This window comes from Leptodactylus fuscus, chromosome 4 (genome assembly GCF_031893055.1).
Source record: "Leptodactylus fuscus isolate aLepFus1 chromosome 4, aLepFus1.hap2, whole genome shotgun sequence".
NCBI lineage: Eukaryota > Metazoa > Chordata > Amphibia > Anura > Leptodactylidae > Leptodactylus > Leptodactylus fuscus.
The window spans coordinates 169,638,961-169,654,500 of NC_134268.1; the positions used below are offsets into that span (position 1 = coordinate 169,638,961).

At 39.0% G+C, this 15,540-nt stretch overlaps 1 protein-coding gene across 3 annotated transcripts in view; it reads right to left on the minus strand.

Moving 5' to 3' along the window:
* RARB (retinoic acid receptor beta) overlaps positions 1-15,540 on the minus strand; it is a 508,585-nt gene that overhangs the window by 119,218 nt on the left and 373,827 nt on the right. For all 3 annotated transcript variants that reach the window (XM_075271367.1, XM_075271368.1, XM_075271369.1), the window contains one exon: positions 14,966-15,114. In XM_075271367.1, the coding sequence (XP_075127468.1) occupies positions 14,966-15,114 (149 nt within the window). The remainder of the gene's footprint in view (positions 1-14,965; positions 15,115-15,540) is intronic.

Consider the following 15,540-nt stretch of genomic DNA (forward strand, 5'->3'; position numbering starts at 1 on the left):
CTAGTGTTGCTGATCAGCAATTTGCGGACCGTAAAAGCATTACGGTCGTGTAAGACCAGCCTAAAATGCATTGTGTTTTTTTCTGCAGTGCTTTTCATAAAAAGTCTGCAGAGGTTTCCCTCATGGAGTTTCTGCTTCTATTATACCTATAGGGAAACAGCCAATGCCTCCGTAGGTATAATTGAGCTTCTGCCATTTCCAAATCGCAATGGTTTGGGAAATCAGAGCATCTCCGGAGTACATATTTTTTTTTAAAGTTGTGGATCGATTTCACTAGAACCCCATCCACAGTGTTTTCCACAGAATTTATGCCATGTAGGGCCCCGGCCTTAGACATGTACTAACGTAGAGGTTTTTTTTTCCCAAAATGGAAACCCTTTCAGCCCTCCTAAATAAACAATTCTGCTCCAATAATATGTTTTTAATATAATAGTAAATCTGTTAATGTAATAGTAAATCTGTTGTAATGGTAAGAAAATGTTTCACATAAGATAAAGATATTTTATGTCCTTTAACAAAGCTTTAGCATAGGACATGTTATATGGCATTGTAAAGCGGACAGTGCATCGACTCCAGCACACAATCAGATTTCTTGGTCTCTTCATCTGATCCAGAGATATTGGTGCTGTTATATGTACACTTGCATAGTCATATACTATGAAGGGGATTCTTCCCCACCACCCTGGATACGAGGATATGAAAGGACCTCTTTTCATAGGCTTTATTGTCAGGTAAGAATTTTATCCCACTGATTTTTCCCATAAATTGAACATTTTTCACAGTGAGACCACAAGAAAAAGCGCAAAAACGCTGCGTGATCAACTGTGGTGGGAACGCGTTTCTTCCCGCAGTGCTTTGAACAGAGTTTTCCTCCACGGACTGTTACCATTATATCTACGGGAAAGCCGCCGGTGTTTCCATAGATATAATTGACATGCAGCAATTTCCAAAATCGTGCTGGTTTTGGAAGTCACTGCGTGTCCACGTTGCAGTTTTTACCGCAAAGTGGGTATGGGATTTGCATGAATCCCATACAATTTGCAAGTACTGTAAAACCTCACGATTTTTCCAAATTGCTGCGTTTCTGGCCCATGGGGCCCCGCCTTTCATACTTTTGTTGCTTATTATACATTGCTCTTAGATGGCCAGAATAGCACAAAATGCTGCTCTATGCTATCGAGAAAAAAAAGGGTTAAAGGGTAAAGAAATGAGTCAATAGAAACTGTTGTGATATGTCACAGATACAAACACAGATCACAACACATCTGTCATATCTCCTGTAAAAACCGAAGTCATGACGCCAATGTGAACAGAGAAATCTGATGACAACGGAGTAAACAAATACACGCGACTTCTATGTAATAATGGAAGCCATTACAACATATTTTTAGAAGCAAGACTTCTGTACAGTGAAAATGAGCTGAGCGCCACCACCAGAAACCACGAATGTGAGCTTTAAGCTTTAATATTTTATCTCCCATACGTCCCGAAGGGTAAAAAAACTCTGGAGTTGAATCATTGCCCCTCATCTTGTTATCTTAATGGGTAACATATCAAGTGTCATTCTTTCTCTGCTGCATTCGATGTCCTCATTTACAGATTGCAAGTAGAAAAAGCTGAAAGTTGTGGCCATAAATTATTCATAATCTATTGTATTAGTGTGTGTTCTGTGAACATTCGCCACTGGCAAAGGAGGCCAGATTATTTTTCACTTTTAATTGTGTGGATATCTTATCCACTTTGTGGAAAATGAAGAGCGATACCTGAAACCAAAGGTGCTGCGAGACGAATAAAGCCGCTTCTTGTGCCTTTTATTTAAAGCCAGAGCAACTATTTCGAAGATGTAACTTTAACGCAGGAAGGACGGGAAGATCTGCTTGCTATTTACCTAAGTAGGCCTTGTCTATTTGTGTGTAGAACACATGAGAGGTTAATACGGGGGCTCAAGCCGCTCACACAAGACTTGAGGTGACACAGAGGACTGTAGAATTCCATCAGGTTACAATAGGAATCATTGTGTATACACAGTGGCTCAAACAGCCGCCTTTTTCACTCAACTCTCAGCGTACTACAAAGCTATAAAAATCCTCTATGATGACTGTGTGAACACCAGCAAGATAACATGTTTAATGAGTCAAGATAATGTGGAATAGGTCCCGCTGGGTCGGCAACAATGCACACAATGCATGATATTTTACAGGCATCACGCATGTTTTGCCTTCTTTATATGTATACAAATATATATTAAATAAATAAATAAATATATATAAATAAAAAAAAAAAAAAAAATATATATATATATATATATATATATATATATATATATATCATGTTTTGTAGCAATATAAATTACTATATGGAGTCCAACTCAAGACTCAGACCAGGTTCACACTTGTGACGAGCTCTCTATTGTTCGGATCTGCCAGAGGACCCAAATGACGCAGAGCCCGCCGGCTAAAACAGCGGATACCTGCAGACCCCATAGACTATAATGGTTCCCATCGGGTGTCTAAAGTTTTCACCATTTTTATACTGAAAGTAGCAGAGAGAAAAGTCCTCCGTACATGAGTTTTACCCTCCACCAATTTTCAACAAAATTTTACGACAGAGTCTCCTACAGAAACTCCAACACAGATGTGAACGAAGCCTTAGTTTGCTAGAGAAAGAAATGGTCAGCAGACATTCAACTGATGAAGTAGAAATGTAATACACAGTGGTGATTCTTGTGGAGGGGAGTCATGAGAGCGGGGCCGTCCTTTATGATATTCATAAGCCCCCACTAGGTCATGGGATAACACAGGTATTCTTCAGGCCCAACTGCAGAGCAATGACTTTCCAGGTGTCCAGAAACTTCTTCATCTGTCCAAGTGTTCAGGAACAGGCTGATCCACAGTCTGCCCCTTTCCCATGTAAGCAGTGTACAGCACAAGAGATTGCCTCCACTACAGACAGACAGCAGGCATACAGACAATCTGAAAACGGCCTCATTTCATCGCACGTTGGCCTGAGATGTCAGTTTCCAGTTTTCAAGCCCCTCACCCGCTCACTTACACTTTTTACTTAAATAACAGCAGTGATGGTCTATAACACCCTGTAAGTGACAAGTGGCCACATAGCGGTCCTTTCCCACCTGTACTGCAGAAGATCCCATAAGCTGTACATTAACTATGTGTGACCTCTACAGCCCCACACTAAGGGTCCATTCACACGGAGGGAAATGGGGAGGAATTTGGTGTGGAATTTCAGCGCTGAAAAAAAAGCCTCCCATTGACTTCAATGGGTTCATTTCTGCTAGCGGAAAAAGGAACCCATTAAAGGCAATGGGAGGGTTTTTTTTCAGCGCTGAAATTCCACACCAAATTCCCCACCATTTTCCTCCATGTGAATGGACTCTTAGGCTCTGAAATACTACAGTCACAGGAGGACTGAGGACAAGTGTAGACAGTAAGATGTAGAAAAACTTTACATACAAGTTATTGAACTTAAGTCTGCTGTTCAAGGGTTTAGTATAATGTACTATATAGGAATAATCCAAAATAGTTTTTAGAATTTCTCTTAAAGAGGACCTTTCACCATCTGGGGCAAATGCAGTTTATATACCGCTAGAAAGCCGACAGTGTGCTGAATTCAGCGCACTATCAGCTTTCCCGTTCTGTGCCCCCGGTGAAGAGCTATTGGTGCTGTACCGTAGCTCTTCACTGTCAGAAAGGCGTTTCTGACAGTCAGTCAGGAACGCTCTTCATCACAGCAGCGCCTATTGCGCTGTACTGTGAGAGGTGGCGTTGCTTACTGCCCAGCCATGACGTAGAGAGGTGAGGAACGCCCCCCAGTACTCGTCCATGGACAAGTACTATCAGGAGGGGAGGGGCATTCCTCACCACTCTCTCAGTACAGCGCAATAGACGCTGCTGTGAGGAAGGACATTCCAGACTGACTGTCAGAAACGCCCTTTTGGTGGTGAAGAGCTACGGTACCGGCACTGATAGCTCTTCACCGGGGACACAGAAAGGGAAAGCCGATAGTGCGCTGAATTCAGCGCACTGTCGGCTTTCTAGCGGTGTATTAAAATGGTGAAAGGTCCTCTTTAAGGAGGTTTTCTTATTATGACATATACTTAGGATAGGTCATTAATTGAAGATCAGCGGGGGTCCAACACTTGGGATATCAGCTCTTTGAAGCTGCACTTCCTATGGTGTCACATTCATTGATCACATGGCCTGTTCATGGTTCAGTCCCATTCAAGTGAAAGGGCTGAGTTGTGATACCAAGCACAGCTTGGTGAGAAGTGCAGAGGCCGCGGCACTCATGTCAAGGCTGCAGCCTCTTCCAAAAGTTAATCGTCCCAATTTTTAAACCTGGAAAACCCCTTAGTGACGATAAGGATTGTACAATCCTGTGTGGCATTAAGGGGTTAATACAATGTAGATGTCTACAATCAAGGGATCCTTGCCCATTGCCCAACAATGACAGTGGTAGCTGAAACTTACAGGACCCATCTCTGGAATGGAGGAAGATACTAACAAAACTGAATGTTCACTGAATTCTTTGCACTGACAGCTTAGTAATGGTATATGACGTGCCCTGTCCTAGAGAACATGAAAGGTCCTCTCTCAGTGGAGATATGGTTGCATAACACAATGGATGAGAATTTGTAAATGGTTATTAGGTAATGTTTGATAAAAGCTGTAATATGTGCCAATATGAATTTTACTAGTGGGCCAGTGAATGAGGGTTCTGAAAATACTGAACCGATGGTCTCTTCTCATTTAACTTAAAATCAGGCCTACACAGTCATGTACATGGGGGGTTCTGGGAAGGCACACAAATCCTAGAATCTGCTAAATTACTCCTATGTATGCCTCCATATAAAACCAATGGCATGCAGAGGTCCAGAATGGCCCATACAAATATGTGCATTATATAACTGGTATTTTATTATACGTGAATTAGATAAATTCATCTGCACCACTGTATTCCTGTTATTTCCTCTTAAATCTTCTTTTCATTAATATTATATAGCGACGTCAAAGACACTAGAATCAACATTACTTCTGCAAGGAGTGCTGACCTGATGGGCAGAATCATAACATAACCTTTACATTTCCTTGTAAACCACGAGGGCTAGCATCATGCAAAGCTTATTAATGGCAATTTCATGATTCTCATTACAACTGTATTGACGCTTTTGAGGTTGGTAGGATCAGGGGAGCAACACTGGAACTGAAAAATAAGGTTTTGCATCAATCATCTTGGAAAGGAAAATCTATGTCTTAAATATAAAGAACAGAATGTACAATTAGTAAATCTATGTTGCAGGCACTTTCCCTTTAAAATGTAACTAGATCCATTGCTATATATACAAAAACAGCTCGAGGGGAATGTCATTAATGTTTCATGTTATGTGGCAACTGTAAATTCAGACTCTTGTATTGAGTGGTAAAGCCTAGCCAGGATATTTATTGTAAAATTATGCCGCCTCCATTAGCTTTGTGCTATTCCTGCGGTATTTCTTAAACAATCTAGACTACAGGGCTTCTGTGTTATAATTGGATGTATACGTTGTATAATTAAAGGGGATGTCCAGGGTTACAAATGAATGTCTGCTTTCTGTGCCCTAGAAACAGAGCTGTGGGCTTTGTCTAGTATTGCAGGATGTTGGGGTACATGTATTGAGGTACTAATAGTATGGGTGTAACCAATAGGTTGTTCCTTGGTGCTGTGCACCTCACATTATCATGTGACCAGCACCTTGTATAAGTTTTATCTGTGTGCATTTGAAATGCAGGCATCCACCTCCTCATGGATTGTATGTATGTGGGTGGGTGCTATATTAGTATTGTGTACCGGTGATGTTTTTATCATATACTGCATGGGCCTGCACAGAGTCATGCTTAATCTGGTATGGGGTAAGTGTCTCAAGCAGATAGGCTGCAATACCAGACACAGCCTAAAGAGTGGCGCTGCTTTGATACCCCTTTTAACCACTTCAGTACCGGGCCAATTTGTGGTCCAGGACCAGACACATTTTAGGTTTATTTTGTATGTGCGGTTTTGAGGTCTGTAACATTTTTCCCGTATGTCTCAGTCAACTAATTTTTGCGTCTTTTTTCGGGGACACATAGGGCTTTATTTTTATGTTATCTTTATTTTCGAATGTGTTTTAATTTTTTTTATATCTGGGAAAATATAAACAAAATAGGAGGGAAATTGTGTCTGGTTTTCAATTTATTTATTTTTTTAATTTAATAACACAAAGTGTCACTGAAAAACTTTATAAAATAGTTTTTCCTCTCCGTTACGGTAATTTTTATTTTGTATGGTGTCGTCGGGGGTGGGGCTATAACCTTTAATAACGGCCTTTTATTAGCGTATTATTTATTTATTTTTTATTATTATTTTATTTACATTTTTTAAAAACTTTTTTATTATATTTTTATTTTATTTTTTTTCCAGATTGTGTCCCCATAAAGTCATAAGAGACCTTTGGGGACATCTGATCACTTTTTTTTTTTGTACTGGAGGCTGATTTCTCCTATAACTGGGGCTGGTACATTTAATCTCAGATACAGGAGAAATCCAACCTCTTGCACACTGCTACATGGTATACAGAGCAGATCTGAGTCCTGTAGGACCCAGCAGCTCTGGCAGGACACTGCTCCCGCCGGATCACGTGTCTGCCGGGTCAGAGGGCAGCTGAATTATGGCAGCGTCCATAGCTGTGTATACAGCGCTCATTGAGCGCTGTATACACAGCAATCGAGATAGCAGGGGAGGTAATAAATCTTCCATGCTATCTCTCTAGGAGCTCCGGCTGAAGTTACAGCCGGCTCCTAGTGAAAGCAGCTACACGGTCTCCGTGCAGCTGCTGTGTTCTGGTGGACGTACAGGTACGTCCTGGCAGAACTAGGTAACCACTTCCTGGACGTATATAGTCTATGGGCGGTTCGGAAGTGGTTAAGCTTCTGTTATTCTGCTCATCACTCTCAATATTGGTGAAGGAATCCAGTTATATGCAGAACATTAGTAGTTCTATTTTATAATAAGTATAAAGATAAATTAAATACAAAAAAACTGATCAATGGGAAGATCTAAAGAAATATTGAATTCGATCTGCATAGTAAAAGGTAAACTTCTATATACTACAGTACTGTACTAGCAACCATGATACTTGTGGAGGGTCCTGCTGGCAGGACCTTTACTATTCTAAAGGTATTACAGGTATAAGGTGGCTAATCTGTGAATATATAGGTTATATCGCATCTCAAAATGTATCAGACTTGACAAATGGAAAAACTGGTCATACAGTCTAAAAGAACCAATTACAGGACAGCTTACATTTTTAAAGATCAGGGTAGGAAATAAAAGCTGAGTTCTGATTGGACACATTTCTGCTGTTAGGCATACATGGATAGATCCAGCGAGAATCCACAGAAAATGGCCATCACTATTCCACTAGGGATTTTCATACCAAGCAGGTTATTCATCCTCAATTAGTTAATCCAAATTCCAAGAAAAGAGTCTGTGTTTAGACTAATAAGATTGTAAAACAATGAAAGAAGTAACAATTCCCATTATTTCATTAGTCAGACTTTTAGGGACTCTTTCCTGTTTATAGTGTTTATCTTTGAGCTTCCTAACATTTTCTAAGTAAAATTACACCAAAAATTTAGACTATGAGACTCTACAATTGCTGCACTTTTTAGGTCGGGAAACACTGCAGCCCCCTTATGGCCGGGGCCCCAGTGGGGGAAACACCATAGAAAAAATTGCAGCGTTTTACAGTCTGATCAAACTGGATTGGATTCTAGGGAATCCTATGCCCACTATGCGGTAAAAACCGCGGTGTGGACCTGCCACGATTTCCAAAACTGGTGCGGTTTTGGAAATCACAGCATGTCAATTATACCTAGGAAAACGCCGGCGGTTTCCCCGTAGGTAGAATTTTAACAGAAAGTCTGCCGAGGAAAGCGCTGTGGGAAGAACCGCAATGCGTTGCCGCCGTGTTTTTTCCAGCAGCGCTTTTTTGCTGTGGGATTCCATGTGGGGCATTACCCTAAAATGGACTTGTCAGGTCTTCTAAACCTTTGGGTGTTATTTACCTCTAGGAAGCCGTTGCTCTGTTGAATCTCCATTGGCTACTGAGAATTCCCACTTTTCAATACACTTCAGCTGGGCAATAAAGACCAGCCACCCAAAAGTGCACTGATATTGGTAGCCATAACAGCACCAATACTGCTAATGATATGGGGTATTTAAACACAGTGAAGACTATAACAAAGCAGAAGCTCTTGGAAGCTACATAACACTATAGGTCTATAATAAAATATTATTACGTTTTTTTAATTTGTGTCATTCTTTTAGTCTACTTTATCTACGGTTTTTACTTGTTTTTCATCCATTCTGTGCAGAATATTTGGTAATACTGAGAGCTGTCTGTTCCATTTTATCTGCTATCTGGAACAGAAAACATAGAGAATTACCTTAAAAGGGAACAATGAATTCCCTGTATTCCAAATATTATGTGCAGAGTATAAGTGGGAGATGAACAGAGAAGAAAGTACGTGTAGCGGAGCTTCAGCCAATAGCTGATATGCACTCTTCTGACGTCAGGGTGTGGTTTTGGGACCTCTTCTGTACAGCAGCCATGTTTTCCTGATACATACAGGCATTTTATTTCCTATCATGTTAAAGAAGACCTTTTACCACCTCCATCAACCCCAGTATTGTTCATAAGACTATACTGCCCTGATTCTGTTAGAATCAGTTGACATTTTTCTTCTAGTCTCTACCATTCCTGATCAATCAGTTCTGTTACTTTTAGTACCTAATATACTAGTAAGGGTTAGTTCACACGGCGGAAACCTTTCCTGCCATATGGCTTTTTCATGCGGTTAGCCTAATGCCAATGCTGTCGCGGTATCGCGATCCTATTAGACCTGGATGAATGGGATTAATCAGGAGGGAGTCTCAAGCTGTAGACACTGCGGCTGACTCAGCCGTGGAATCCGCCTGAAGATAGGGCATGCTGCTTTTTTATTCTGTTATCTGAAAAAAACTGCTAGTGACTCCCATTGAAATGAATGGGAGTCGGTTTTTCAGGCGGATTTTGAGGCGGATTCCGCTTCAAAATCTGCCTGCAAAATCCTCCATGTGAACATACCCTTAGGTTCTCTACTATTAGGTGGCGGCTCTGAGTTGAAGTGCCTAATTAGCATATTGGATGCTGAAACCAACAGCACCAATGTCTCAGGAACGGTGGGGGCAGAGAAAAAAAATTCAAAAGGCCTCAGAATCAGTAGAGCAGCACCAAATGGAGGAATACAAGGTGTTTGTGAAGGGTCCTCTTTAAGAACCTATATAGAAAACTTGAGCCTAAGACGTGAATTATTAATTAAGAAAATTTGCATTGTGTTTCACTTTAAGTAGTAAAACAATTTTAAAATTTTTTCTAAAAAATTTTAAAGCAGAGACTTTTTTTCTATTAAAATAAAACAAAACACCAGACACAAAAATAATGTTAGGCACAACCAGCATGACAACGTAGAATTAAATAATATATAAAAATTTTAGTCACTTATCTTAATGGTTATGAGATGTGGGAAAAAATAATGAGTGCCTTCAGTTTGTTTTTCATTTTCATCAACAGGAAATAAGTTGCAGAGTGAGCCAGCACGCAAATTAAAGAAAAAAATATCTACTAAGCTAATAACATGCTGGATATAGACATACAATAGGCAGCATCATATGTGAAATTTGTGGGTTTCATTTCCAACCTGTCAAGGGAAATTTGTACTAGATGAATCAAGTAAAAGCTAAAATATCTTCCATAGAGGCAACCTTATTTGTTCTCGTGTTCCAGCTTTAGCTGAACTATTGACCCTTTTAGTAATCAGCCGCGGTACCTTGATAGGCAATCATCATTTTAACCTCCATAACGCCGGCTCACCCAGTAACCAACAGCCTTCCCCTAGCCGCCGAGTATTAAGCCTAACATAATATGGTTCAGAAGTTACATTACAAATACTTTCACGGCTATAACAACTGTATATTACACATTAAAAAAGTTACTACTGTACATAATATTTACAAATATACAGAGAAATTTCTCTTATTCTGGCATCCGATAATCCAGAAAGGCTAATCCAGCTCTGTTTCCAGAACAAAATAAAGAAATAAAATGGAGGTAGCAAATTTGGAATTATCATTTTGGTTTGGGTTGGGTTTTTGTAGGATCTCAATCTTCATAAGCAAATTTTATATACTTTCTATAACTGTTTGATGACACAGAATATATAGTCTAGAGCAGTGGTTCTTAACCAGGGTTAGATTGAACCCTAGGCCATATGCACGGTTCATTTTGTGTACCAGTAAAAAACATATACCTGTGTCTTGAATTTGGAGAAAATCATATTTGATTTATCACTAAAGAAGGGTTCGGTGAATGTGCATATGAAACTGGTGGGTTCGGTACCTCAAACAAGGTTAAGAACCACTGACCTAGATAAAAGAAATTTACTGCATATATTTCCTAAATATTTGACTTATTTTAGAATGACCAAGTAACTGGCAAAGATTATTCAGAAAAGCATCCTAAGAGGTCACATTCACATTTGCTTCAGAGATCAGTGCATCCAGCTTGGAGATCATTGGAGATCACAGACAAAAATAAAAGTTCTGTAATCCCAACTTTTCATCCAGTGATGTCAGGGAGAAAACAGCAAATACCCAACAGACTTCATTCTAGTCAACAAGATCACTCAAAATCTGTTGTTGTCGATTTAGACGGATCCATCCTTCTTGTTTAATCCGTTCTTCTGTTTCCACAATAAACCAGAATGGATTAAACAACATAGAAGTGAAGGTACCATAAAAGACATCTTAGACCTGTCATACAGTAGAAAAACAAGGCCAACAGCGTACAACATTGGCGTAGGGTTTATACAAATTTGCCCCAAAGTGGGTATTGTGGGAATTTCAAAATCATTCTAAGGGAAGAGCTTAAAGGGGTTATCCAAAATTAGAAAACATGGCAGCTTTCTTATTCTCAGGAAGTTATGTTGGAAATATGTTCTCAGTAGAGATTTACTCTATGACATAAGTATGTTCAGAAGCTACTGCATGTTCATCATGGGAACCAGTACACACCCACAGTACAAACGTTTAGAGCTTAAAATCACTCCCATAGGAGTTACTTGGGAATGATAAGGCAGTTAATATATGAATATATATATATATATATATATATATATATATATATATATGAAAATATATATACTGTATAAAAAAAATGTTGATATTGATATAGTTATTCTACAAAGAAAGATTGGAATTAAACTTCCAGTCATGGTCTGATACCGAATTGGCCTCATTGTCATCTCCTAAAACCCCCTATATGAATATTCCTTAAGAGGTCCCCTATATATATTTATCCTATTAGAAACAGATGCTCTCAAGCACAGGACTTGATGCTTTATATGCAATGAGAAGGAGCCATGATGGCTTTACTGAAAGGCTACCTAAGTTTTCATGAAAAGTTGAAATATGTGCAGGGTCATGATGGTCAATCTGTTCTCTGGCTGTATAAGTCTTCATATCAGTATTTTTGCTACTAAATACCCAATTATGGCTGCAGCACATTTTGCATTTGTGTCTAAGGTTGTGGGTATGTACAATATAGAGTAGCCTGTTCCCTCCCCTATCCATTACTACTGTAACTGGTTTATTTACATATAAAAAATAGTTGAGAAAAAAAACAAGAAAATATAGTATAGGCGATACAGGGACACTGGAGCCATACATATCCTTAATGCAGGAAAAGAGAAATCCAAGCACAATAAATGAAAGCTGCCTACTGTTAATGACTAACATCCCATCAGCAATAAGACAACAGCTAGTCATAAGTATATAGAAGTACAAACATCATCTTACATTCTCCTTATATTGTAGAAACAGAACATCAGAACGAAGATAAACCCCCAACTTTGCAATTACTATGTTAAGACAGAATAGTCTCTCCTCTTCCACTCACTGTGAAACTGTCGTAAAGTCTGCTGTATCTATGGACAGACATTCCCTAGTAACAGGGACTGAACAGCAAGTCAGTTAGAAGAGTGACATCTAATGTCAGATATTACAAAGAGGTTTTTTTTTAGCAGAAAACATTTTCATTATAAAATAAGTGCATTACATTTTGGTCCAGTACCACAGTAAATCAGAGTAAGTTGTCTGAAAAGTTAGTGACCGGTGAAGGAGTCACACACATAGACAAGTAACTGGCACTATTAGCAAGCTACAACTTTATTGCTAACCTTTATTATTTTATTAATACAATTTGCCAAATTTCTAACGTTTTATTAATATTTACATTACTGCACCATTATTGCAGTCAAGGACACCAGAACAATGATGCAAGTCTGTAAAACCCCATTATGTCAATGTGGCCCATCAAGATGCTAATGTGAACAGAGCCTTACATTTTCAAACAGTATTTTGTTTCAAGGTGAAATTTTTCTTTTACTTTGTTTCTAATAAAAATACATTGGTAAGTTATAGAAGGCAACAAACATGCAAAGCTGAGCACGCAGCCAGCTAAGGAATGTCGCCTTTTCAATACCAAGAACAAGAGACAAGGCTCTAACAGACAGCAGCATTTGCCAAAGCACCAGTTTCTCTTCACCCGGAACAATGTCTCCTTTGTGTGGGCAGCATTAGACGGCTCTCGGTCCCCATTCTGCAGACCTTGCTATAAAGGATGCAAAGTGTCAGGAAGAAAGACTGTGGAGCCTTACAACAACTTCTCCACATTAATGGACGCTGCTCATTTTGTGAACATGCTTTTCCAGTACGAGGGAGATCTGTGTTTTAGTTGGAGCCTTCAGTAATGTGTGATGTCTATAAGCACAGACGGTTACAGCACATCATGGCCAAAGAATGTGGACTAGATTTGTATCATGTACTGTGGTATCGCATTGCATGAAATTATGTATAATTCAGATTTGTGTTCTGCATTATGCATTATGTATTCAATTAATTCAAGAAAATGCATTTATGTTTTAGAGAGGTTCTGCCACAATTTAAATATTAAATATTTCTAGATAAAATGGATGTAGAGATAGGACTATAAATAGGGACCACACTCTGGAAATGAAAAAACCAACAGCATACAGACTGATAAAAGTAAAGAGCTCTCAGTATACAGAGTAGCAGGTTGTATCATCATCCATACTAATTCACTCCAACCATAGATGGATGGATGGATGGATGGATGGATAGACTGATAGATAGATAGATAGATAGATAGACTGATAGATAGATAGATAGATAGATAGATAGATAGATAGATAGATGGATGGACTGATATATGATAGATAGATAGATAGATAGATAGATAGATAGATAGATAGATAGATAATAGATAAATATCCACTTATACTCCTTGTTAAATTTGTCCTAGAACACAAATGTAGGGAGATATCAGCAATGGAAACTAATCTGTGGGATGTACAGGTGGCACTGACAGTGGTGCATATACTAGAAAGATGTATATTAGAAAGGTACCACAAATATCAAATTCAGTCTTCAATATTTTGTCAGATTTCCCCTCAAAGGACATTTCAAGGTCTGACATTGTTTAAAAATTCTACGGGCAACGAATAAGCATATTCGTGACTGTCTATTTCAACTAGTATATCAAACTCACGTGTTCAGTGTACTCTTAGGAAGAATTAACCCAAACCCACCATTTACAAGTATTATATCATCTTAATGCATCAAAGCAGTATATATAAGATAAAATAAGATAAGAGTGCCTTATAGGTAGAAAAGCATAGACCAAGGTGAAGAGAAACATCCACATGTAGCATAATGCACAACCTCGCCAGGTGATCGCATTAGTAAGTTTGAGGACCAGATTGGAGCTGATATTTAACATGCACAGAAATGTGAAAAAGAGAAATCCATATTGTCAGCAGCGCCCTGCCACATGAGATAGTAATATCTATGTCAACGACTGAATTCCATAAAAGACTAAACATTGACATGACTAATGGTATTGAGAGTTATTATAGAGAGATTCCATTTCTATCATCCACTTGTCCCTGTGAGGTCAGGAAAGAATTGCGTTTCACCGATGAGGTAATACCGGCCACAACCATCAAGGAGGTTTTGCTTTGCCGTTCTCAGAGCCAAAAAATCTTAACTTGTTGGACTTTTGCCTTTGTTAAACTTAAGTAAATATATACGATATTCATATTTCATTTTTTAACATCCACATCTACGCCAACATACCGATTTCACTTTTAGTTCACAGAATCAGGAGAAATCCCTAACACATTTTACAGCATACCTTGTAAGCCCATAACTGAATAAGACACGATAGGGTTATTGTACTTATTGTATTTTGTATAATAGCAACTGGATAAGCCACAATACAATAGGGGTACTGTATTTTTTTTTGGGGGGGGGTCATGGACTTTATATTGTTAACATTCACTGAAGTGAGATTCACCAACGTTATATTATTAACAGTATATTATATATTATACTGTAGTCCCCAGTCTTTGATCTTGCTGGATACAACTATTCTATATATTAAGAGCCTCCATGGAAAAGGAATATATACACCTATATAATATATACAAGCAAACCTTAATGATAACAGACCAAAAGTGAGAAGGTCTGTCGATATACTTCTTAAGCAACCGTTTCTTGGCACTAAACATAGTTCTTCTCCTCATATCATATACATACCGGCCTGAGTATGGCGTATACATCACACCTGGGGTATCCTCATGACTAGCTGCCTCCCCCTCCTCTATCCAATAGAAGACCAAACTATGACACAATCTACGTATTGCAAACTGTATTCACATCTTGTTTTCTCTTGAATAAACTTACAGTCTTGATACAATCCTTGAGTACCCTATAGCAGGAAGGCAGTATATTTCATACACATATGGACACTTACCTTGCACCCCTCGCATGCACTGACTCCATAGTGATATCCTGATGACTTGTCCTGACACACAAAACAGGGTTTGTAAACTCGAGGAGGAGGGGGTGGGGATGGGGGACTCGGCACCAGCTCCTCGGAACTAGTACTTTGTGTTTCGATGGCTGCAAAACAAAAAAATGACAAACTCTTTAAGTGAGATATACTGGCAAATAATCTGAACACACTAAATGGTAGCGTCTACGATCCCTGCATTCAGATACGTCTACAATAGTGAGACAGTGGGTGTTCTGCTTTAAGGGATGTGGAGATGCTTTATAGACTTTACTGTTGTTTTCTCACTTGACAGTTCTGCAATTTACAATTGTAGTAAATACTCAGGAAGGTTACAGCGAAACGGAAGCGGCTCGCCATGACGCTCATCCACCCTGGACTGAAAGGAAGCAATGCTCTTCTATATACTCTGCTTATTTACTTTTCTGTTACAATTCTTCAGGTTGAAGGACATGGAACTAATAAGTATGTTACATTGAGGCGATGACTATAGATTAAAGAAAGTAGACAATGGCACTGATCAAATTTTTTGTTCT